Source organism: Lycorma delicatula, chromosome 8 (assembly GCF_047948215.1).
Source record: "Lycorma delicatula isolate Av1 chromosome 8, ASM4794821v1, whole genome shotgun sequence".
Lineage (NCBI taxonomy): Eukaryota > Metazoa > Arthropoda > Insecta > Hemiptera > Fulgoridae > Lycorma > Lycorma delicatula.
This window is the reverse complement of record NC_134462.1, coordinates 8,076,488-8,101,285: the sequence shown is the minus strand read 5'-3', so window position 1 is coordinate 8,101,285 and position 24,798 is coordinate 8,076,488. Positions and strand designations below refer to the sequence as shown.

General features: G+C 30.2%; 1 protein-coding gene across 3 annotated transcripts in view; it reads right to left on the bottom strand.

Moving 5' to 3' along the window:
* Etl1 (SWI/SNF-related, matrix-associated actin-dependent regulator of chromatin, subfamily a, containing DEAD/H box 1) overlaps nucleotides 1-24,798 on the bottom strand; it is a 62,762-nt gene that overhangs the window by 30,886 nt on the left and 7,078 nt on the right. For all 3 annotated transcript variants that reach the window (XM_075372877.1, XM_075372876.1, XM_075372878.1), the window contains exons 3-8: nucleotides 22,602-23,026; nucleotides 11,360-11,576; nucleotides 8,000-8,090; nucleotides 4,911-5,079; nucleotides 3,628-3,815; nucleotides 332-531 (exon numbers count right to left, since the gene is read on the bottom strand). In XM_075372877.1, the coding sequence (XP_075228992.1) occupies nucleotides 332-531; nucleotides 3,628-3,815; nucleotides 4,911-5,079; nucleotides 8,000-8,090; nucleotides 11,360-11,576; nucleotides 22,602-23,026 (1,290 nt within the window). The remainder of the gene's footprint in view (nucleotides 1-331; nucleotides 532-3,627; nucleotides 3,816-4,910; nucleotides 5,080-7,999; nucleotides 8,091-11,359; nucleotides 11,577-22,601; nucleotides 23,027-24,798) is intronic.

Sequence of the window (24,798 nt, the reverse complement as noted above, 5' to 3'; positions counted from 1 at the left end):
ATCTATTACCAGCTGCAAGTACTTAAATCATTAAGGCAACAATGTCTTAAATAAAATAATTTCTAATTTTTAAATATATTATATTTTAATCTTTTTTTATTTATAAAAGTACACTACAGACTTTATTGCCATTGGAATTTGTTTGATAATCACAAATTATTAAACAAGTATTTCAATCTTCTTTACATTGTCGGCAATTGTGAATACAGTTACAAGAATTGCATATAATACTACATAAGTCATTTTCACTATTAAAGGAAATATCAACTCTTAGAAAAGCAAAATACTGTCTATAAAACAAAAAAAATAATAATAATAGGTTCTGACATACCTAATGTTGATGTAGGAACAATAATAACATGTGGACAATTCTTTAAAGAGAATCCCTTTTCTTTGAGATGTGCTAGGAATGCTATGACCTGTACTGTCTTACCAAGACCCATTTCATCAGCCAAAATTCCAGAGATTTTTTGTGAATGCATTACTGCAAGCCAGTTTAATCCAACCATCTGGTAGCTTTTTAACTGAAAACTATAAACAATTAGATTACCAACATAATTTTCATACAAACGACCATTATTCACAGTTATATGATGAATATTTGGAAAGAAAAGTAAATACTATTTGCAAAATCTACTGCAACAGTGCATCTATCCTACCTCATATTTTAGCAAACTGCAGATACCATTCATCATTGTCTTTCCTTTTATACAGTAATTATAAGACTGAACTGCAGATTGTTTTAATTTATCTTCCCACCATTCCAACTTGAAAATGTTCTCCATCTCTAATCTCCTTTTCAGGTATTCCTTTACACAATCTTACCATCCTTTCAATAAAATTTTCCTTAAGGTCTTCTTTATATTATAATTAAATTAAAAATTACTTTTGCTACTATTGCACTAGGATACTGTATGTTCCCAAACCATCTCAATCTGACTTTGTGATTTCCCTCTTGAGTACTCAATTCAGGAGATACTATCCCAGAACATCCCTAATCTAAGAAATTAGTTACCACTTCATAACAGGAAAAAAATAGCTCCAGAATCTTATGAACCAAGTGTTTTTTTTTCATAAGTCAGTGATTTATTTAAACCATTTTTCTATTCCTCAGTATTCTATATCAGTCCCTCAACATGCCTCATATATTCTCTTATTATCTTTCATATTTTTATAATTTTCAGTTCTATTTAAAAGTTTTCTCCGCTATTAAAATGGTATTACTTAAAACTTCTCTCTTCCTCAAATCAAAATCTCTTAAATTCAAACTGTATATTCAAATTTCTTTCTAATTCCTTAATCTAAATCTACAAGGAGTGTGAGAAAAGTAATGAGACTGATAATACTATGAGCGATCTGGCAACGCTGTGTCTACCGGTCTGTGCTAGACTGGTTTGTTCATCCCTTCCACATGCTCAGTACGAGTTTCAACTCCATTCAGCCAACACATTAATCTTGACAGCACCAACAGTGAAGTTGTGTTTTTGTTGCGTGTTATGAAAATGGAGCATTGGAATTTAGAGCAACGTTGTGCAATCAAGTTTTGTGTTAAACTTGGGGAATCTGCAAGTATGATCTTTGAAAAGTTGAAACAGGCCTATGGGGAACATTGGTTATCAAGAGCACAAGTTTTCCGCTAGCACAAAGAATTTTTGGAACCGAGAACACGTTGAAGATCAATCTCGCTCAGGGAGACCTTCACCTTCAAAATCTGACGAAAACGTTGAGCATGTGAGGGTTCTTGTAAGATCAGACTGTCATTTAACAATGAGGATGATGAGTGAACAGTTAAATTTAAACACTTTTACCGTACATCAAATTTTGACGATTTGGACATGCGAAAGGTTTGTGCGAAATTGGTGCTGAAAAACCTCACAATGGAACAGAAGGACAATCAAGAAACGTGTGCGTTGATCTTCTTAAAAGGATTGACAATGACCAAAAATTCTTCAATCGTGTGATCACAGGTGAGATGAATCCTGGATATTTGAGTATGATCCTGAAACAAAGCGGCAAAGCGAAGAGTGGCACACTCCGTCATCTCCTCGATTTTTAGAATGAATTTCTCTCCCATCAACAGATTCACTCTGATTGCTCATTTGATGGGATCCCAGTGTCAGCAAAAATAAGCAAACTATAAATAATTCTTGACTTTCATCTACTGTTTCAGCAACTCCAAATTCTTCCAAGTTTTAATTTAAAAACAATGGGGATTCATCATATGTATCTATTCTTTATAATTTATTGCTGCATAAATTACTAATATCTCCTTTTTTTACATTGTTTAAGTCTCAAAAATTTAATTTCATTCTAGTCTTTTTTTCAAGATTTACCAAAAATATCACAGTTATGGCTTTATTATTATTAGTTCCATAAGTTTATTTTTTTATAACATCCTCTAAAATTAATCTGATCTAAAAATGCTTTTCATGCTTTAACTGAAAATGAAATCAGCATGATATGTTACACCTACAACTTCTCATTTTGTATTATTTTAGATAGTAAATAAGAAACATCTTTAATATACTTTAATATTGAAGTTTTATTTACTGAAATGTTAATGGAAAAATGTATTATCTTATAGGTACAAAAGAATTCAGTTAAAATACTATGTGTAATTTTAAAAATTCCCTAATAAAATGTTTTAATTAATGCCAGCAGACAATTTTGCTGAAATTAAATAACAGAAAAATAAACACATTCATGAAGTAAAATGTTAACCCAAAAATGTTCACAATTATCACACTTTGAATACCATTATGCACTTTTGATACATGACAACTGTTCTTAAATGCAGTCACACTATGTCTTTAAAGTCTGAAATTTACTAATGCTTCTTTTATCAATTGGTTTTTGTATTCTGCCCTGCTTTTTTTTTAGAAATGCCTCTGCATTTCTTTGTAATAATCAGTTAGTCGTTTTTTGTTGTTGTTTATTTCCTTACAGAAAACTCCTTTAAGAGTTCGCCTTACAGTCATCCTGTAAGGGAGTTTCTTTTATTGTATTATCTGTTTTAGTTAATTTGGTTGTACCTCATTGCCAAATAGAGAATTCATGAAATACAAAGGATACAAGACTTTATTTTAATGTTTCTGGAAATGTTTGTTCGGGACACTGTTTCAAGTCATTTATATTTTTTTAATTTTGACTGACTAAAGATATTAGGATGGCTACTTTTGAATTTACTCAAGGATCGTTTATTGACAAATTGGTGCCACTTAATCAGCTGCTAACTCTTGTAATACCAAGCAGATAATTGCTGATATTTCTTCACCAAAGGACAATCTATTTACTGAAAGAAGTACATATTGTGAGAAAATCATGTATTACATTTCATCCAAAGTTATGTTTATTTTAGCTACCCAAGATTCTTTATCTAATGATATTTTCATGATAACAAAAGTAAAGGAGGGATAATTGAAACCTTCTTCTGGATTATCTAATCCAAAATTGTCAAAAATTAAGAAAACTGTCAATAAAGTTAAACCACCTAATTTATAACAAAGTTCAATCATAAATTGTTATGATTGAACTTGAATTTTAAACCCTCACAGTTAATGAACTGTGAGAGTTTAAAATTTATATAATTAAACATTAAACTTAATGACAATGCTTACTGTTATTTACCAAGAGGTTAATAATGAAGGCTGTTCAGTAATATTTGTTGCACCCCTAGCTACTGCATTTTCAGTCTTTTTTGCTATGAGTTCACAACGGCTCATTAAGTCAGCAAGAACCGCCCTAGCTGTTAATAAATCCTGAACAGCATTTAATATATCAGTACCGATACTCCTATTGTATTCACAAGTATTCACCTGCAAGAGATAACAATCCACAATTAAGTTTATTGAAACTGTTCTCAAAATAAATATTCATTTAATATAAAAAAAAAATTGTAAACTGCTTTCTTCTGCAATTATGTATTTGATTCCTAATAATATTTTCACTACACTCTAACGACAACAGTTTAATTTACAAGTAGTAAATTAATAATCAATTTCTCCAGCACAGCTCAATAGTTAACGGAATTTACAGTTCACTTTTAATAAGTCAACTGTTTACATGTAGAAAGAAACAAAGCTTCACAAAGCAAGATTGCCAATGAACCAAACCCAAGGCTATGCACAAAGTAATTCAACAAACAAACTCAAAATTTATTTACATCTGAACCTTTTTTTTTCAATTTCCAATACCTTATACATTACAAAAAGTAAACTCTTTCAAAATTATGATGGTTATCACAAAAAATATTTAAAAAAGGAGAATATTTATGAACAGCTCTGCAATACAAGATTGTAATTTTTAGACACACATTTTTTAAAAGGCTTTTGTATTATTATTATTATTAGTATGGTATGTATACAAACATGAGAATCTTGAAGAGTAATCTAGTATAAAGTTATGGAAAGATATTAGTTCTGGAATCTACCAAGTAACACAACGTATCTCATTTCAATTACAAAAAGATTTTATTCTAAAAAGATATGAAGGATTGATGGAAACTTGTCAACTGTTAATTTAAATTTTATTTAATTCTATTTTATGCAGTTGGATGAAAATATTTTCTGCACATTTTAAACGTAAAGCTGCAAATGGAAAGAAGTTCAATAGTTTTGTTTCAACAGATTTTTCACAGGAAAAATATTAAAGAGCTTGGAGATCTTTCTTGATGAGTCAATTAATATCTTAAATAAAGAATTAATATGCAATGTAAATCGGAAAATTCAACACCATATAAGGAAAATTTGTAATAACTCAAGCCTTTCACATCTTAATCTTTGAATATGTAAAAATATTTCACTGTGTACTCCCTGAGTAATTACATACAAAGTGAGTAAAGCGAATAACAAATCCAATAAATTTTACAAGATATAATACAAAAATTTAACTAGAGATTAAAAATGTAATACCAAATGTTTCCAGCCATTGAAAGGACGTGCTTCAATCAGAGCTTTTATTTTCTTATGAGTACACTTCACTTCATTGAGTTCAACTTCAGGTGCTGCATTTAAGAATTCAAATACTTTAGCCTTCATTCCAGTCATTATGTTTGATACTTCCTCATCTGAATCGGCATCACTACATAAAAAGAATGGTCCATTATAAAATGAAATAAAATTTATGTAATAAAAAAGTATCACTCAAGATATTTTTATTACAAATAATACAATAAAAAGTTTTTATTTTTTATACAAAGTTAAAACAAGCCAGTTTTCATAAAAATACAGTATAAATAAATATCAGTCTCATTCTTTTTTTGCAATCTGTGTTATAAAAGACACTATAATTTTAATATTTTATTGTAATTTTTAAATATAGTAAAAGAACTACTAAAATAATTTGAAATAAAGGAAAATTTAACTTCTAGCCAAAAAGGTTTAAAAAGATCATAGATTTGAAAATGTAAAATAGGTTTATTTTTTAAACTTATCTAAAATATAATTTATAAAGTTAAAAAGTAATTCACAAATAAAAACATTAAACATAAATTGCTTTTAAAAAAAATCATTTTGGCAGTGTACGAGGTGTGATTAAAAATACGGTGAATGAATTTTTATAGTGGCAACTGCCGACGCTACATCCATCTGCTGTAATTTGTTCAATAGCGTGATCAACTGAGACAGGCAGGGACAAGTTGTAACACGTTCGAGCTTGCCAGAGCCGCTAGAGTGAGGTTGTGTTTATCGTGTCTGTCGCGCAACATGGATTTTGAACAACGTATTAACATTAAGTTTTGTTTTAATCGGTGTACGGCGATAATGTGGTAACTTTGAAGACTGTGTACAAGTGGTATGACCGATTTAAAAACGGAAATGAGTCTGTTGAAGACAAGCAGCGTGCGGGACGTCCAGTAACATAAAAAACAGTTGAAAATGTGCAAAAAGTAGAAACAACGGTTCGTTCAAACAGGCGAATGACTATTCGAGAGCTATCGGAAGACCTTAACATCTCGTACAGATCCGTTCAAAGCATTTTAACTAATGAATTGCAAATGAGACGAGTGAGAAAGCGACCAGAAATAATGGACCTTTCTCACCACGACAACGCGCCGTGTCACATCTCGCTTCTCATTCGTGAGTTTTTGGCCGAAAAAAGTGTTTCTGTCTGTCCTCATCCGCCATACTCACCGGATTTAGCACCATGCGACTATTGGCTCTTCTCAAAAATTAAAACAGTGCTTAAAGGAAAACGTTTTGACACCATTGCTGACATTGAGAGGGCCACGACTGAGCAGCTGAAAGCCCTTACGAAAGACGCCTTCCAGAAATGCCTCCAGTCATGGAGTCAACGTTGGGATAAGTGCACTGACTACTAGCCAAGGACAGTACTTTGAAGGAGATTAAATCGAATTCTATGTAACCTTATTACTTTTTTTAATAAAAAATTATTCACCGTATTTTTTGATCACACCTTGTACTTAGGTAAAAAATGTGTAATTTAGTGGTCTCTTTTATGTTACTGGAAACTGCTACCCATGAGCTAGTGCATGCAACATTTTCCTCTTTATTTGTACATTTCCATTTTATGTTGTAAATATTAGAGATATTTTTATAGAATAAAATATTCTTATATTTAAGAGTAATTTTTAAAGTAAATTCATTACAACAGTTAAGTTATACCATATGAGGTCTGTTCAGAAAATAACAACATTTTTAATTACATGCCAATGGAGATATTTAGTGACATGTGGTTGGCAGCATTGTGATCCATATAACCTCCTCTGTAACCAATGTTCTTGGATTGTTGATATCTTATTTAGTTTTGTGTTATTGTTATTTGAGTGCAATGTGTTTAAGTGTTAGTAATGATTTTTATAATGTGCGATTTTCAGGAGCAACAATACAGCGTAAAATTTTGTATGAACTAGGGAAAACTTTCACAGAAATGTTTCAATTTTTGAAACAAGCTTACACAGACAATGCTTTTGCAGAAGAGGTTAGCATCTCAAATGGATCATGCCATGACATTTTAACTGAAAAATTGAACATGCACTGAGTTGCAGCAAAATTTGTTCCTTGTTTTAAGACCAAACAGCAGAGAAGATCCTGCCTCGTATCGTGTCAGGTCGCTACACCACCCCCTCCGTTCATTGCCAACAATGGATTTAACAGAGGACATCTTGCCCTCAAACTGATCACATTCCACAGTGTTCAGCCCGGCCACGTGAGATGCCACCGATGCAGATGCCCCGAGGGACACCTACATCAGTAAATTCACCCTAAGAGATAGTATTGATAGCTGCCTTCCGAAGAAGACAGCTGAAACCTAAAGCTACCATGTTGCCCTCAGGAACTAAGCTAAAAGCATACTCGCGGAAGATTGAAGACCTCGCACCTGTCACCTTTAAGCCCTGACTACAACTTAGTGCGTAGATGCATCAAGTATGCCATGACAGCATATCAATCTCCAAAATTCACTCACCCGCAACGAATATCGTTAATTTAAGTGACTGGAGTGCAGCCAGCATAAACTAAGTCCCAGAGGACCTCAGGTCTGGTCCGTCAGGAGCTGAGTATAACCTCTAGTCTCCCACTACAGCTCCACTTCAGAATACAACAGTAAATTTAGAATAGAATAAACTTCTGTACTACTTAACACCACTAAAAACAAATCATCATTTTATAAAGAGAATAAATGTAGCCAGCCTATCCTTAAAAAATGTGCTAGATGATGAGAGGCTTTAATCTGTAATATGTATATACTTGTTTAATTATATACATTTTTTGATGATATCACCATGTAAGCTTGAAGCTTGTGTGTGGGATATGGAAATGGAATTTTATAGCATATGAAAAATGCCATCGTAACTGGGATTTCAACCTGGGACCTCCGGATGAAAGGCTGTAATAAACGGTCTACATGACAGTAGAAATTAATTGACTAATGACAGAAATAATATTAACAGTTTTAAACCTTATTAATAATGAACTGCTAATATTATATATATATATATATATAGAGAGAGAGAGAGAGAGAGAATTGATTTAATTTTTTTTACCTGTCATAAACACTACTTTCTTTAATTATAGCATCAATACCATCATGAGTCTTCTTTTTACTTTTCTTCTTCTTCTTCAAATTCTTCTTAACTATGAAAAAAAAATACAATAAGTAAAAAAGATAAATTATCACAGACTGGAGAGAATGAAATTTCTTCTGAAATATATAACATATGTTTAGAAACCAAGAGAAAAAAAAACCGCTGCACTTCAATTGATATAATAAACTCCCTTATCAGCCATATTCTTTTTCCTATTGTCCGTTCACAAAATCAAGTGTAATTTCATTCTTTTCAAGCTTATTGTACGAAAATTACGGAAATGAGGTAATAACTAAGTATTTTTTCATACCATAAAACTTATATTCATAATCCTGCAAAAAGTACCAGAAAACTCTTCACGCTCAGGCAAAATTACATGATATACATGAACTAAAAATTTCTCTTTATATACATTCTTTGTAATTAACAATCACAAATTTAATACAAATAACTTGATTGTTTCCTCAAGCAACCATGGACAGTTCTCTAAAATGTAATGTGCATAAGAACCCAGAGTATCATTAGTAGTGTTTTATGGACATTATTACAAAACATATCCTGAAGATTTTAAACACCAAAAAACATGAAATGGTTAAGAGTTTATTTGTTTAGAGTTCAATGTTTTTCTTTTTATTTTAAACATTAAATAATTAATAACAAATCTAATTTTAGTATTTGTAACAAAGTAGCAATTTATAAAACATAATGTGAAAAGTAAAATTGTAAACAAATTCTGCACGGGACAAATAAAAAAATGTTTTCATTACCATGCGTATAAATATAATGAACAGAAATCTAATAACACTGAGCACTGTGTTAACCAAGTTAATTAAATACATACTTTCATGTTAATAAATTAGTAATTTATAAATAAAGTTTTTCCTCCATTACCAGTTCACAACCAAACCAAAAACATTCTTCTCTTTCTCTTTAAATTTTTAAATGATTTTTATTTTAATTCTTACATCTTGTCACCAAATGGCTTTGATGGCACATGGCACTTGAAAGATAATACCACTGAATAATTACCTATAGCAAAATTATCATTTGCTTATAATACAATGACAATACTAAAAGGTAAGAATGTAAATAAAATATGAGTATATAGACGCACTGTAGTAAATACTGATGAAATATTTTAATAGTAATATTTAAAAATTAATATAAATAAATCAACTATATTAATTTTAGTGCTCAGGAAAACATAAATCATCAACAAAATCCCCATATTTTTATTGATGGACAATAACTGGTAGAGGTAGAATTTATTCAATTCCCAGGAATCTATAAATAAAAAGATTTATCTTAGAACAAACAAATACAATTATTAATCAAGTAAAACATCAGTAGGGCTATTTATATAAAGATGAACATAAAGATTAGAAAGTTAAAAACTTCAATTATTGTAATAATTTTATTCATTCAATACATTTTATAGCATATGCATTACGGGAATGATGGAAGAAACAAAGTAAAATCATTTAAATTACCAGAAAGAAAAACATATTGTACAGAAAAAAATTAGTAATAGAAAATCTGGTTAAGAATATTATAAGACAAAATGTATATTAAAAGTGGCATCTTTATACCTATGCGAAGAATAAATAAAATTCAAATATCTAACAAACAAGAAATAAAATCAGGCAGAAATATCAAAATATGAGTAAGATCAATAATTTATGTATGTGAAAGCAAAACATTACACTGATGGTTCAGAATCACAAACATATCTCCAAACAAAGGTTTGCAGACATCAGTTTCTTGAAATACTGTTTGGACCGATATGTTTGTCCGAATCTCAACAAAATGAATTACTACAAACACATAACAATAAAAAAACTGTCAGAAAGGTTATTTATATAAAATGTAGAGAAAGAAGTTATCTACGACTATTGAAAAAAAAACAAACAATCTTTGCATTTCTAGCCATCGCTATATTTTGCTAACACTAAATAGTAGATATAATAATTAAAGAGATGGAAAATATAATGGATAATAATAATAATAATAATAATGAATAAGTTTGCAGAAATGGTTTGTTGAATGTTTTTATAGTATAGAAGAATTTGAAAATAAAATATCATAGATTGATAAAAAAATAAACCAATAAGAAGAAAAGATGACTTTATTTTTGTAAGTAAAAAGAAGTATTTATAAATTAGTGAATTTAAAGGACTGTATTGAATGTGTATGTATAAGCTCATAACTTAAATCTTGTAATACTGTTTATTAACAGTTGATACAAGTTTTTTTTATATGCTCATCTATCTATAAATGTTTGTTTACAAACAATATTAAAAGTAAATGTAATTAAAATGCAAATGACATTTTTCACATTCCAATTATAGCTTACCTAGGAATACATAATTTATTATATATTTGTGTTTATTATTATTATTTATATTATTATTATTATTATGCTTTTACGGCCAACATGGGACCACTTAAGTCAATTTTAGTTGGATCTTTTCTGAGAAAAGCGTGTTATTTTACTCTTCCGAGCTGCCCAGTATTTCTTCATCCGTTCAGATCTTGCTTTCTTTTCTTCATCCGTAAACACCCTCTTCGTTGTACTTTTTCGTTTGTCTGTCTTTTGTTTAAATCTAATTTGTGTTTATTTATATAAGTAAAGTATTAACTTAAAAAATACTGAAATTAATTTAACTATGATAACTCTAATAAGACTTTTATCACAATTAGCACAAAACCGAGGACTTTACTAAAACAAAATATTCCTCAAATTGATGAATATTTTGGATCCTTCCAAATGGCTGCCATTCTGTTTTTGGGTTCAAATTAACAACACATCCTGACTATATAATACAAAGATATAACATGCTTCATGTTCTACCTATACAAGAGACACTGTCTATGAAACAAAGGACACCGCTTTCTTTCTATGGGCTGCAATTCAATAAAAAAAATGCCCCAAAATATTAGCAGATTTCCAAAATATAATAATGATCACTCAATCAAAATTAGAATATTTTACTACATTTCCAATATTGTCCACCAGATCAGGTCAAAGGAGAACCTGCTAAAAATTTGACACGGTTCATTAATTTATATTAATGTTTATAAAATGCTTCTCAAAAATTTTCATTAAAAACATTTTTTGGATCTGTAACAAGGCTTTGCCCCGCTCTCTATGAAGTACAGATTTTATATTCTTTCTATCAGAGGTGAATTTTTAAATTAAGAACTACTGAAGTGTATAGGGTCAGGATAGCTGTGCAAGTTATTCCCATTTCCAAAATTACATCTATAAACACGTTTATTAACTTTCAACAATCCCAGAAATTATACAATATTACTCACTCTTATCATCCACATTCTCTTCATCACTTCCATCATTTTTAGTACTACATGAAGAAGATATCGAAGGTGCTGTATTACTTTTTATTCCTTCATTATCACTGCCACTGTCGTCAGTACCCTGCTTTTCCTGCTTGCTAGATTTATCACTATTATCACTACTTCTCGAATCTGAAGATTCAAGCATCCCATTTATCTTTTTACTGCTTTGAGAAGAATTCTAAAAAAAATTGAATAAATATAAATAAAAGTAAACATAAACAAATACTATACTAAAATGTCAAAATATTAAAAACAAATGTAATTTATATATATATATATATATATATATACATATACTTTACATAAGTCATAATTTTATAGAAGAACAACTCTACTCTTATGTGATTTATCCCAGCTTAACCCAGCTTAAGTTGAACTATAAACAGGACACTACAAGTTTAAATTTATGATTTCATATTATTTACTAAAATAATTTTTAAAATAAGAAAAAGTCTAAAAACTATAATAGATGACGATCAATCAGTTTTCTGGAAAAGCTTATTAGTACAAAAAATCTTTGTCCTCAGGATTATGAAGAAAAACAGAGCTACAGACACATCATTTTTAAATCTTTATAAAGCATTTGATACTGTAAGATAAGATTTTAAGAAAAATGAGTTTGAAATTTAATAAAAGAAGCGTTATTTATAAGTTTTACACAAATTAACAACTGAAATTTACAAAATGAGGGAAGGCAAGTTGCAGTACATAAAGAAATAAAAAGAAGTGAATTCTGTTCTTTTTACTTTATAATTTGTATTCCAAAGAAGTAAAAATCTGAGAATCAACATTTCTGGGCAAAAAGTAAAATGAGTTAAGTAGTGTTATGATTCACTAACAATATTTATTCTGACCTGGTTATACACGTTAAAATAATTAATGGTATGGATTTATTATTGGAAGAGATATTTAGATTAAAAGTAAACAAGAGTAAAACAGTGAAATTTTATAAAGGGCAATGAAATATGATAGAAAGTAGTATAATGAAAAGTCATAATATACAAGAAGTTGCAAATTTATTAAGCAGTAAAATTATTATTATTAGTTTTTTACATCACATAAAATTATTAATTTAATTTTTTTATTTTATTAAATACTACTTTACAACGTATTAATGTGTCATAATACACAAATTACTACTATTAAAAACATATAATTACAACTATCTAGATATCAGCCTACATATACAACAGATGAACTTACATTCCTCCAAAAATAAACCGAGTTAAACAACAGTAAAAATTTAATGCTTCACAAATACTCACCCTCCCTATATGAATACTTCAACACTGACAATTTCCTTTTAAAAAGAAAAGCAAATCCTTTACACAGTTTTACAAATTGATATTAAATTTTCAGACACTGTATGATGGACTTCTCTTAAATGAGGTCATCTGACATCAGATTAGATGGCCTGATGTGTACTGGGTATTGTAACAATGATTATTTTGTAGAAGGGAATATCCCAAATAACTGAGAGTTGTTATCTCAATCCCTAGTACTGTACAGAATTGATGTAAGTTACTGTGGCAGAAAGAAAAAGTATATGCATTGATTATTTTGTAAATCTTAATTATGTTTGACACTTTTTGAATAAAAAAATTTCCTAATTTTTAATAATGATTACAATGAAAGTTATGTTTTTCATAAATATATATGGCTAGGGAGGTAAAGAATTTATCTTGACTGTGCATATACCATGAATCAAAATATAGCCCCTATTAAATATTTTAACACAAGAAATAGCTTCTACCAAGGGAAAGAATTAAGTTTGGCGAAATTAATACTTCACTGGCTAGAAAGGCTGTGTATTTTTTCCGACCTGTAGAAAAAACATACACAAAAACCATATGGCATAAAAATTATATGTTGATAGGTAGATGAATGTGTCAAGACACTAATTTATAACAGTGCTAAAAATCAAGTTGGGGGGAAGAAGATGCACGCAGATAAAATAATTCAAATTTAACTTCTAATTACGTGGAAGTTTATTATGCACTTTACATGGAGAAATTGTATAGCAGCGTGTTTCTAACAATATCTTACAGATAAAGACCTGTATGTTACTGATATTAAAAGAAAATCAAGCAAGGAAAACCCAGTAAAAATTTTAAATAAAAAATTGCTGATAGGGAAAGCTGTTGTGCAGTTCACTGATGGTGGAATTTGTGCATTCAAGTGGCATCACAAGAAAGAAGTTTTACAATTAGTTTGGAATATGAGGGTACAATGAAGGAGGTATACATTAAGGTGAAAATAATTAAAATACCTAATGGAATAATAATTATAATAAATGTATGGAAGGTATAACCAGAAGTGGACAACTGATGGCTAATTATCCCAGTAAAAGAAAGACATTGATGTGATATGCGAAATTTAGAATTCATATTATAATAACTGATTGCTCCATACAGCCCATTCAGATGAATTCATGAAGTTATTATACTTCTGAGATACATAATAAATTAACTTTTAGGACCTAAAGAGAATAAAGAACAAATTGCAAAGAAACTTAAAAGAATCCATCAATCCTAAAAATAGCAGATTCATAAACATTTAAGAAGTACTGTTCTATCTGTTACAAGGTAAAAAAGAATAGGAAAATCACTCATATATTTCCATCAGCTGTCATAAAAATCCCGGGATTTGTTTTAAATTTTTTACTATTATTAAAAATTTATAATGTAAAATTTCCAGTAAGCAAAAAGTTTGTTCTTTTTATAAATATATTATAAAACTAAAACTTGTTTGTCTCCATTTTTTGTCTTCAGTCATTTGACTGGTTGATGTAGTTCTCCAAGATTCCCTATCTAGTGCTAGTCGTTTCATTTCAGTATACCCTCTACATCCTACACCCTAACAATTTGTTTTACATATTCCAAACGTGGCCTGCCTACACAATTTTTTCCTTCTACCTGTCCTTCCAAAATTAAAGCGACTATTCCAGGATACCTTAGTATGTGGCCTATAAATCTGTCTCTTCTTTTAACTATATTTTTCCAAATGCTTCTTTCTTTATCTATTTGCCGCAATACCTCTTCATTTGTCACTTTATCCACCCATCTGATTTTTAACATTCTCCTATAGCACCGCATTTCAAAAGCTTCTAATCTTTTCTTCTCAGATACTCCGATCGTCCAAGCTTCACTTCCATATAAAGCGACACTCCAAACATATACTTTCAAAAATCTTTTCCTGACATTTAAATTAATTTTTGATGTAAACAAATTATATTTCTTACTGAAGGCTCGTTTCGCTTGTGCTATTCGGCATTTTATATCGCTCCTGCTTCGTCCATCTTTACTAATTCTACTTCCCAAATAACAAAATTCTTCTACCTCCATAATCTTTTCTCCTCCTATTTTCACATTCAGTGGTCCATCTTTGTTATTTCTACTACATTTCATTACTTTTGTTTTGTTCTTGTTTATTTTCACGCGATAGTCCTTGCGTAGGACTTCATCTATGCCGTTCATTGTTTCTTCTAAATCCTTTTTACTCTCGGCTAGAATTACTATATCATCAGCAAATCATAGCATCTTTATCTTTTCACCTTGTACTGTTACTCCGAATCTAAATTGTTCTTTAACATCATTAACTGCTAGTTCCATGTAAAGATTAAAAAGTAACGGAGATAGGGAAGGAACATCCTTGTCGGACTCCCTTTCTTATGTTCTTCAATTATTACTGTTGCTGTTTGGTTCCTGTACATGTTAGCAATTGTTCTTCTATCTCTGTATTTGAACCCTAACTTTTTTAAAATGCTGAACATTTTATTCTAGTCTACGTTACTGAATGCCTTTTCTAGGTCTATAAACGCCAAGTATGTCGGTTTGTTTTTCTTTAATCTTCCTTCTACTATTAATCTGAGGCCTAAAATTGCTTCCCTTGTCCCTATACTTTCCTGAAACCAAATTGGTCTTCTAACACTTCTTCCACTCTCCTCTCTATTCTTCTGTATAGAATTCTAGTTAAGATTTTTGATGCATGACTAGTTAAACTAATTGTTCTGTATTCTTCACATTTATCTGCCCCTGCTTTCTTTGGTATCATGACTATAACACTTTTTTTGAAGTCTGACGGAAATTCCCCCTTTTCATAAATATTACACACCAGTTTGTATAATCTATCAATCGCTTCCTCACATGCACTACGCAGTAATTCTACAGGTATTCCGTCTACTCCAGGAGCCTTTCTGCCATTTAAATCTTTCAATGCTCTCTTAAATTCAGATCTCAGTATTGTTTCTCCCATTTCATCCTCCTCAACTTCCTCTATAACACCATTTTCTAATTCATTTCCTCCGTATAACTCTTCAATATATTCCACCCATCTATCGACTTTACCTTTCGTATTATATATTGGTGTACCATCTTTGTTTAACACATTATTAGATTTTGATTTATGTACCCCAAAATTTTCCTTAACTTTCCTGTATGCTCCGTCTATTTTACCAATGTTCATTTCTCTTTCCACTTCTGAACACTTTTCTTTAATCCACTCTTCTTTCGCCAGTTTGCACTTTCTGTTTATAGCATTTCTTAATTGCCGATAGTTCCTTTTACTTTCTTCATCACTAGCATTCTTATATTTTCTACGTTCATCCATCAGCTGCAATATATCGTCTGAAACCCAAGGTTTTCTACCAGTTCTCTTTATTCTGCCTAAGTTTTCTTCTGCTGATTTAAGAATTTGTCTCCATATGAGTATTAATTTATAAAATGGTAAGCTTTAATATTAGTTACTATATTATGTTTTTATTACTTTTAAATTCAATTTCATTGATTAAAAAAATATTGAATTACAGTTATATAAAATAATTAATTTTCAACAATTACAAAAATAAAATAGTTAAACGATCTTAATATTAATTTAAAACCTAATCCAGTTTTTTTTTTTGTTTTTTCCAGTTTATAATTTTTACAGAAATTACTGGGTCGATTGGGCAACTTGTATGAGGTGGATATATCACCATATAATTAAAAAAACAATGTTTATGGCTATCTATTAAATTTAATTAATAAAAAGATGAAATAAAGTGACTGTTCATACACGAAACAACACAGACAAAAAATACTCATGCCTACGGGTTGGATTTTTTCAAGTAATTCAGTGAAGTTAATAGGTTAAAATTTTTTAATGTATTTCTAAAATCCTCCAGCCAGAATTCTTATCATTGTTTTTTTGAAGTTTAAAAATATTTTCACTTAATGCAAGAGTGATATCAAACCTTGTACTGAAAGGAAATAAACATGATGAAATGTGACAAGATATTATGAAATCAGAAACGTTACAAACAATATGGATACTGAAAATTGATTAATTAATCTATTACAAAAATGACAATCTGATACTAGCATTTAATATTAGTTTGATTTCTGACACACCAAAAATGTTCAAGATAAAAGGAGGAATCTCCTATTAGAGCTATTTTTATGATATGCAAATTGATTCTACAATATTTTTTTTAAAAAGAGTGTACACCTTAATTTAGTCTTGCAAAAAAACACTTAATAGGAATTGGTAAACAAACAAGAAGGAAATTCAGTAATAGTTCTAAAACCTGCTTCTTGAACAAAGGATTATGTACGTAAATTTATATGGAATGACACTACACAGTAATTATGAAGTAATTTATTAAATAAATCAATAACCAAGCAATAACTGCAACTATCTCATCTCAATTCATCTACATGATTATGTAGATTGTTAGTTTCTTTAAATCTTTCAAAATAATTAATCTTCACAATTTCTTAAATGAAACATTCCCCAGTATATTTATTTCACAGTTTAATATAAAATTAATGTACATATGGGGACAAATGTATATCAGATAACTTCACTGAGTTTCTGAACATAATTCTTAAATTTTAATCAAACACTAACCACTTTTCATTTGCATCAGCAAATTTACTTGTTTTTACAGAGAAAATTTTGAAAATTAGAATAAAAGGTTTCAAAAATTTTATCAAAACCATCATCATTGATAAAGTCATGTAAGCTAGAGTTCAACTTCACAAAGTCATTACTAAATATAGTGATATTGGGGTATTTATTAATATCCCAGTAGCTTTCTAATAGTTTTAAGTTTATTTTTTATTTGGTGAATCCAAATCTATGAAAATTTCTAAAGATAAATAAAATATGAAATATATCATACAAATTACATTAGTGGCACACACTAAGAAAGCTTTTTTTTACAGACATTGGTAATATCAAAAATAGATTTAAGAATATTAATGAAAATCTTTAAAATAATTATATGTAATGTATTACTTTATGGCGAGTAAACCTGGACAGTAAAGCAAAGAAAAGAAATAAAAGAGGCTTTTAAAATGTTGGAATACAGAAGAAAGCTGAAAATTAGGTGGGTTGCTAGAATATAAGTTTAATGATGATTTGTTGGAGAAAGAATTTTGCGGCAAACTCTTGTAAAAGAAAAAGAATCAGGTTTGTGGATCATACATAAAAGTATATATGATTAATAAATTTAGTCATACAAAAAAAGTGTTGAAATTAAAAACAGTAAAGGAAGACAATATATAGAATATATTGTGTATATGGGAGTATAAGAGCTTGGCACAAACTAAAAGAGTGAAAAAATAGTCAAGCAACTGATGGCAAAAACCCACAAATAATTTTTAAAATTGCTTATTGGTACAATATGTGAGCTGAAAGTTTGCCCCTCGCCAACTGCTGTGTCTAGTGTACTGGTCATTGTATTGTACTAGTCTGTTGTGTTTGCATTTTATATAAAAATGTGTCATGTTATCAGTAATCGGATGATGTCATCTGGTTACATAGAACAACAAACCTGCTCGCCTGTCCCACCTAAACCAGCTGACAAGCTAAGTTGGTTGATAAAGACACACTTAGTGTCCATATTCCAGTGAATCAGGTTTTGTTCAGGTTACTACTCTTTCTTAGTGAACATTTTTTCCATTTATTTGTTAGCTTTAAGAGTTTTTCAGTTATACATATACTTTTTAGTTTTCTTTGTAAATTTTAGTTAATGGAATTACTTAAACTTTTGAATCTTGATTTAGTTTTGATAAAAATCATCTTAAGTACTAAGCTGTGATAGGTAGATTTTAATCAATATAGATAAATGAATCTTTTATTTACTAGTTGGCCTACAGGTTTCATTTTTTATAGTTTTTATTTATAATTTACAACATCTATAAGATTTTTACTTTACTGAGGTTCTTTTATGTTTAAGATTGATTGCTGTTTGATAAAATTTATATAACTGAATATATAAATATATATATTGAATATAAAATTTATAATGGTAAATGGATGGAAAGATCTATTTATTTTTGGGTAATGGGAAATATTTTTGTATAAAAATGATCATGTAACTGCTGTCCAAACCCAGTAATCATTTACCACTGAAATAGGTTGCCAATCTTTAAATATGCTGATTAGTTTCAGTGCTAAACTCTGATTTGTAAAATAATAATTGTTACAACTTAAAGGAGGCCTTATCACTTAGTTTAGTATATAAATAATGGTTTATTGGCAAACACTTGAATAATAATTTACAGAAGGTAATAAAAGTGATGTCCATCCACTTCTATACACTTGCCAACATGTTTGTCCATGTTCCTGGTTACTCATGTCAGCTGTATCCTGTCTATTTCCTGGATGGCATTCGTAATGTTTGTCTTCGATTCCTGCAGAATGTGTAGATTGCTTCTATAAACAATTTCTTTTACCAATCTCTTGGTGGTCGGTGGCCACAATCATTTAGAAATGATTCTTCTACTGAAAAAATCCTGCAGCATTTCCATAATAGAGCAAGCTATAAGGCAAGTAGCGCTGTCCTGTTGTAATCAGCAACCACGCTCATTCTCTTGCAGTGAGGCTATGAACTGCTGAATGATTTCTTGGTAGACAGCAGCACCCACAGTTAAAAACTGTGGGTGCTGCATAAAAACAAAGGTCCTATATCTGTTGCCTTGTAACTATAAATTACATGCCTATTTTTTGTGGGTGTAGGGGAGATCCAAAGAAAATGTGCGGATTAGCTGTATCCTATTACTGGATGGTATTGGTAATGTTTACTTTCAATTCCTGCAGGGTGTGCGGATTCTTCCTGTAAATAATTTCTTTTAAATAACTTTGCAGAAAGAAGTCTGGACTTGTCAGATCAGAGATCTTGTACTCCAGGTCCGGTAGTTCTGACTATTAACATACCCACCAAGGTGAAAATCTACATTCAATACAAATAACAGTTTAACATTCTCCTCACTGCAGTATGGGCTGAACCTAGTGAAATGTTCTTTTTGTAGCTTAGTTTACACAAAGATTTATGAGAAAATCTTGTAACTGCTGCTTTAATGTCCTGTATAGCCTGCATTGTTAAAATTAAATAAACTGCATAAGGCACATTTTTTAACTGACTTCTGAACAATTCTTTTCACTGTGTTTTCTTTTCAAACTTCTCCCTGAACTTGCAACAACACACAACATGAGATTTCATCTATAAATAAGTTTCCATCATAAATACATATTCTTCAACAGTTACCGCATTTTAACAAACAATAGCATACAATTACGCAATCTTGTTCAAAAGCCAATGCTCAATATTCAAATTTGCATGCAATACACAGTCCTCCCCACTCCAGCTCCAATCATAGAAATATCTTCCACATTATTTCACCCATCTCACATCAATAAATGCATTTTAACATGCATTTAGTATAAACTATTGAGTGATGGGGCCTCTTTTGCACTGAACACCTGTAGAACCAAGTTCCTAACCATAAATTCTTGGCAACTGTTATGAGCTCTCTTCAATTATTTATTATTATGGGTGTATAACATTTTTCTCATATGAAAAAAGCTGAAGGAATTTTCCGCCACGCAGCTTTTTTCTGATGCATGGCTTACACACAGAACTTAATTTGAAGTATTTATCATTTTATTTAAATATAATATTTTTTGTTTATTTAATTCAATGATTCTAACTAAAGCATGCGCGTATACTGTATTTAATTTTAAATACTTTTTTACACTTTAGATATTATTCTTCTATTTAATTCTACCACTCACAACATAGCAGATGACTACAGCAGCTGTATGTCAATGCTACACTAACGCTTGTGGCAAGAAGGAATACTAATGATACACTATGCCCACTTAGCCACTAGTTTATTTAGAGAATTTTTTTGGGTGAGGATGCAATTTTGCAAATATTTGTGCCTATTTGCAAATATAACAAATGTGCCTAAGAAAAATAAGACCTTAACTAAGTGAAATGTTGAGATACTGAGGGTGACCTTACTCTACAACCTCACACCCCTCATCTTTTAAGTTGAAAATTTAATGGCATCAATGTCCCATATATAGAAGTAATCCGACCAAGTTTGGTCAAAATAGGGCAAGTAGTTCTGGAGATATGAGGTGATTTAGAGGTCAATACCCTGAACACACACATGTACATATGAAGATCGGAAAATTTCTATCTGGTTTTTTGGGTTCCCTAGGTGTCAAAACATAAAGATCTGGTGAAAGCCACATATGCCCAAATTGGACTGATTAACATACTTTATCTTCTATAGGTATAGTTCTGCTAAGGTAACAGATCAATCACACATCACCACACACACACATATACAACAAACAGAATAATAGCCTACATTAATAGAATACTTTAATTTAAGTAGAAGAAAAGTGTGTAATATCATGCACAGTATTAGTAAATAATTTAATTCCTGTGTGCTTTCAAACACAAATAATCATGAAATTAATTTTTACATTATCATTTCTTTTTCATTAGCACCAAGGTTTGTAATACCATGTGCGTAATTAAAAAAAAAACTACTTTTTGTTCTGTTTTAACATAAGGTAACAGATCAATCACACATCACCACACACACACATACACAACAAACAGAATAATAGCCTACATTAATAGAATACTTTAATTTAAATAGAAGAAAAGTGTGTAATATCATGCACAGTATTAGTAAATAATTTAATTCCTGTGTGCTTTCAAACACAAATAATCATGAAATTAATTTTTACATTATCATTTCTTTTTCATTAGCACCAAGGTTTCTAATACCATGTGCGTAATTAAAAAAAAAACTACTTTTTGTTCTGTTTTAACATAATTGTAAAATTGGAGAACATTTGGATAAAATCCTTCTGATATACATATTTGGTAAAACTGTTTTTAAATTCAAAGCATAATATATTGTGTTATTAAACTGTAAATTTCTTTAAGGAAATTATCAGTATTAATGTATACATCAGGTATATTAGTATGACAAGATGACGTGAAGTACATATACTGTGCAGCTACAGTTCTAGAAAATGTTTGGTACTGGCTACTACAAAAGAGGTAGTGTTACATGAATTTTAATGCTACATGAATATGCCACATCCCCAAAAAGTCATACTTAAACATCATATGATGGACAAACAGTGGACAACCAAATCATAAATATGTTGTAAGAAATAAAACTGCTTCTACATCAGAATAAGTAATAGTTACAATAAAATAATGAAATGAGAAAAAATACAAATCACTGTTTTATTAAAAAACCTCACTTCAAAGAATTAAAATTTATAAGGATGTAACTAAGCATTTACCTTTTCAGTAAAAGCTTTTCATGAAAATCTACGTACCTTCCAAAGAAGACTTCTATACAGAAAACAAACATTTATCACTAGCAATAGTAGCAGAAAAAAACCTGAAATTCAAAATCACTAAAAGAAATAAATCTATCATACTCATGAACAAACAGCTTATTAAAACAGTACAAGGAAATATACACATTCACACAGGTTTTCTTTCAGGTATAAACTACCACCACATCAAAACTACATGTAATAAATTAAATTGAATACAAATTATAAAAACAATGATTTCAAGTTATTAAACTGAGAATGTTTCTGGCATCAAGTATACTCAATTTCTGGTATCACAAGAAGATCTATTTTAAAAGGACATTAAAATGAATAAAATAGAATTTAATGCATTATCAATAGAAATCATTAAAAAGATACTAAATTGCTTAACTAAACAAATTAATATTATTGTCTTCCATGATCAGCAAATATAAAAGTAAATGTACACTGAACCGCTTCTTGTTAGTCAATTGAGGACAAACTAATAAATACAGACACGATACTGAAAAGGCCAACAAAAGAGAAAATAAAATAATATCTTATATATAATACCAGTACTCACATTTACAGAATTTGACGATGACTGCTTTTTGAAAAGAAAATCTTTAATATTTTTTTGAACATTGTTTTTACTAACATCACTACTTTTACTTCCTGATTGTACTTTATCACAGTTTAAAGAAGTAGAAACCAAACTATCATCAATTTTTAACCTTTTCTTTTTCCTAACAATTACTAATTCACTTTCATCATCACTATCATTACTTGCAGCAGCAGTAACACTAGACGCTTCCCCTTTAGTGTCATCTTCACTATCATCTTCAATCTTTAATCTTTTCTTTTTCCTTATTATATTCATATTTTCAACACTTTTACAACTATCATTATCATTATCATCATCACCTTCAAAATCACTTTTCTTTACTTTATTATTATTCGAACAAGCTCTATTTCCTAAATCACTCTCCGATGTACTGGTACTATTTCCTGCAATTGAAATACTACATTAACATACACTTAATACAAATAATGAAATACAGTTTAATATAATGTTCCAGACATAAAATACCTTTTTATTTAGATAACAGAATTACATTGGTTTTACCAGAACTGTATCACTGTATGAAAGTTTTATTCAGTGACATTCTCAGCAGCAGAGAATGGAGTTGCAATGAAAATAATTTACTTATTTCTGTATATTACAAAACATGTGTATTTGCATCCTAAGGAATTTCTTTATGCGGTTAATTTTTTTTTTTTAACTATCCTCTTTAACATTAAAAGGATTTCTCCACCTTAAACATATGTATCAATGCTATCCTTTTAAAGAGAATAAGAATACATTAAGTGTGCATGACTATCAATTCAAAGACTATAACCCTCCAGAACTAAAATCAGTTAAAAAAAAAAATCTACACAACATTGAAGAAGCACACAAGCCAACTGTTACAGCGGATGCTCCTTTCCACCCAGAGATATACTTTACAAACTATTAATTGATGCAACAGCCAGATAAAATGCATAATTAATGTATAGTGCTATCTACTACAATGCTTCTAAAGGGATGCATGGTGAAATCTGTATTACAGGCATACTTTAACTAAAACAGGGAATGACCATTTAAATTGTTTTTTCTAGCTTTCTATGGCATTCCATATGGCAAGGAGAAATGATGCCACTAAAGGTATGGCCAAATTCGATCACTGCAATTTGAGGAAGATCAAAGTGCATATTAATGCAATTTCCTATCTGCACAATGATTTGACAGTTGACGATGGCAAGATTTACAAGCTGTTTCGGGACTTTCAGATATATTATGGCATGAGATGCCCACAGCCGATGTAGTTTCTCAGAATTCTTGAAGGATGTTCCGATTTTTGTAGTAGATTGCTCACATCAGAACGAATCGGTTAAACCCAGACCGACTGACTTGAAGGTATACTCTCAGACTGAGAATGCTATTCCTGTGAATATTATGTCGTATTGCGTAGTCGTATACCAAACATTAGTAACGTACATGCCACTCTGTGGATATGTCAATACAATGAAGTAAAAAAAAAAAAAAGTGCATTACTTCCTTTTTTTTTCACGACCTGCTGTAATGCTATGCAGTGACGTCATCAGAATCGGCACCGAATGGTGAGATGTACCACAATACTGTGACCGATACTGGGGTTGGCAGTGCAGCAACCTAGCTATGCTTTCAATATTATATAACTTGAAAGGCTTTAGGCTTACACATTACAGAATTACTGTAGCACTTTGCCTGAAACTTGTTGAGATTCACTCTTGGTTTCTAACACTTGTTTAGTAAACTGGTTGAAAGCGTAATAGTAACCATCTTTGAGAAAGTACAGCAGTCCATCCACATATTGAAACACTCTGTTGATTGTGATTGGCACTCCAGGTAGCAATTCCGATAATATATTCATTCTATTATTGGAAAATTCATGTATTTTGGTGTAACAGACGTTGTTGTGGAATAGATATTTTGACCCGTGTACGTGTTTACAATCCCTTGTATCTCTACATTTGATGTTACATTAACGTGACGTACATGCTTAGGGTAACAGTCCAACAGACGCCTCGTATTGACATCGAACATTTAAATTATGCTGTCGACTATTAAAATGACTTTAACCGAAGGTTGTTGGTAGACGCTGTTTATTGTTTTACATTTTTCGGGTAAAAACACCAATCGATCAATACATACCCTTTTTCATAATTGTCGAAATTCTTGTTTAGTTACAAAGTCCGTG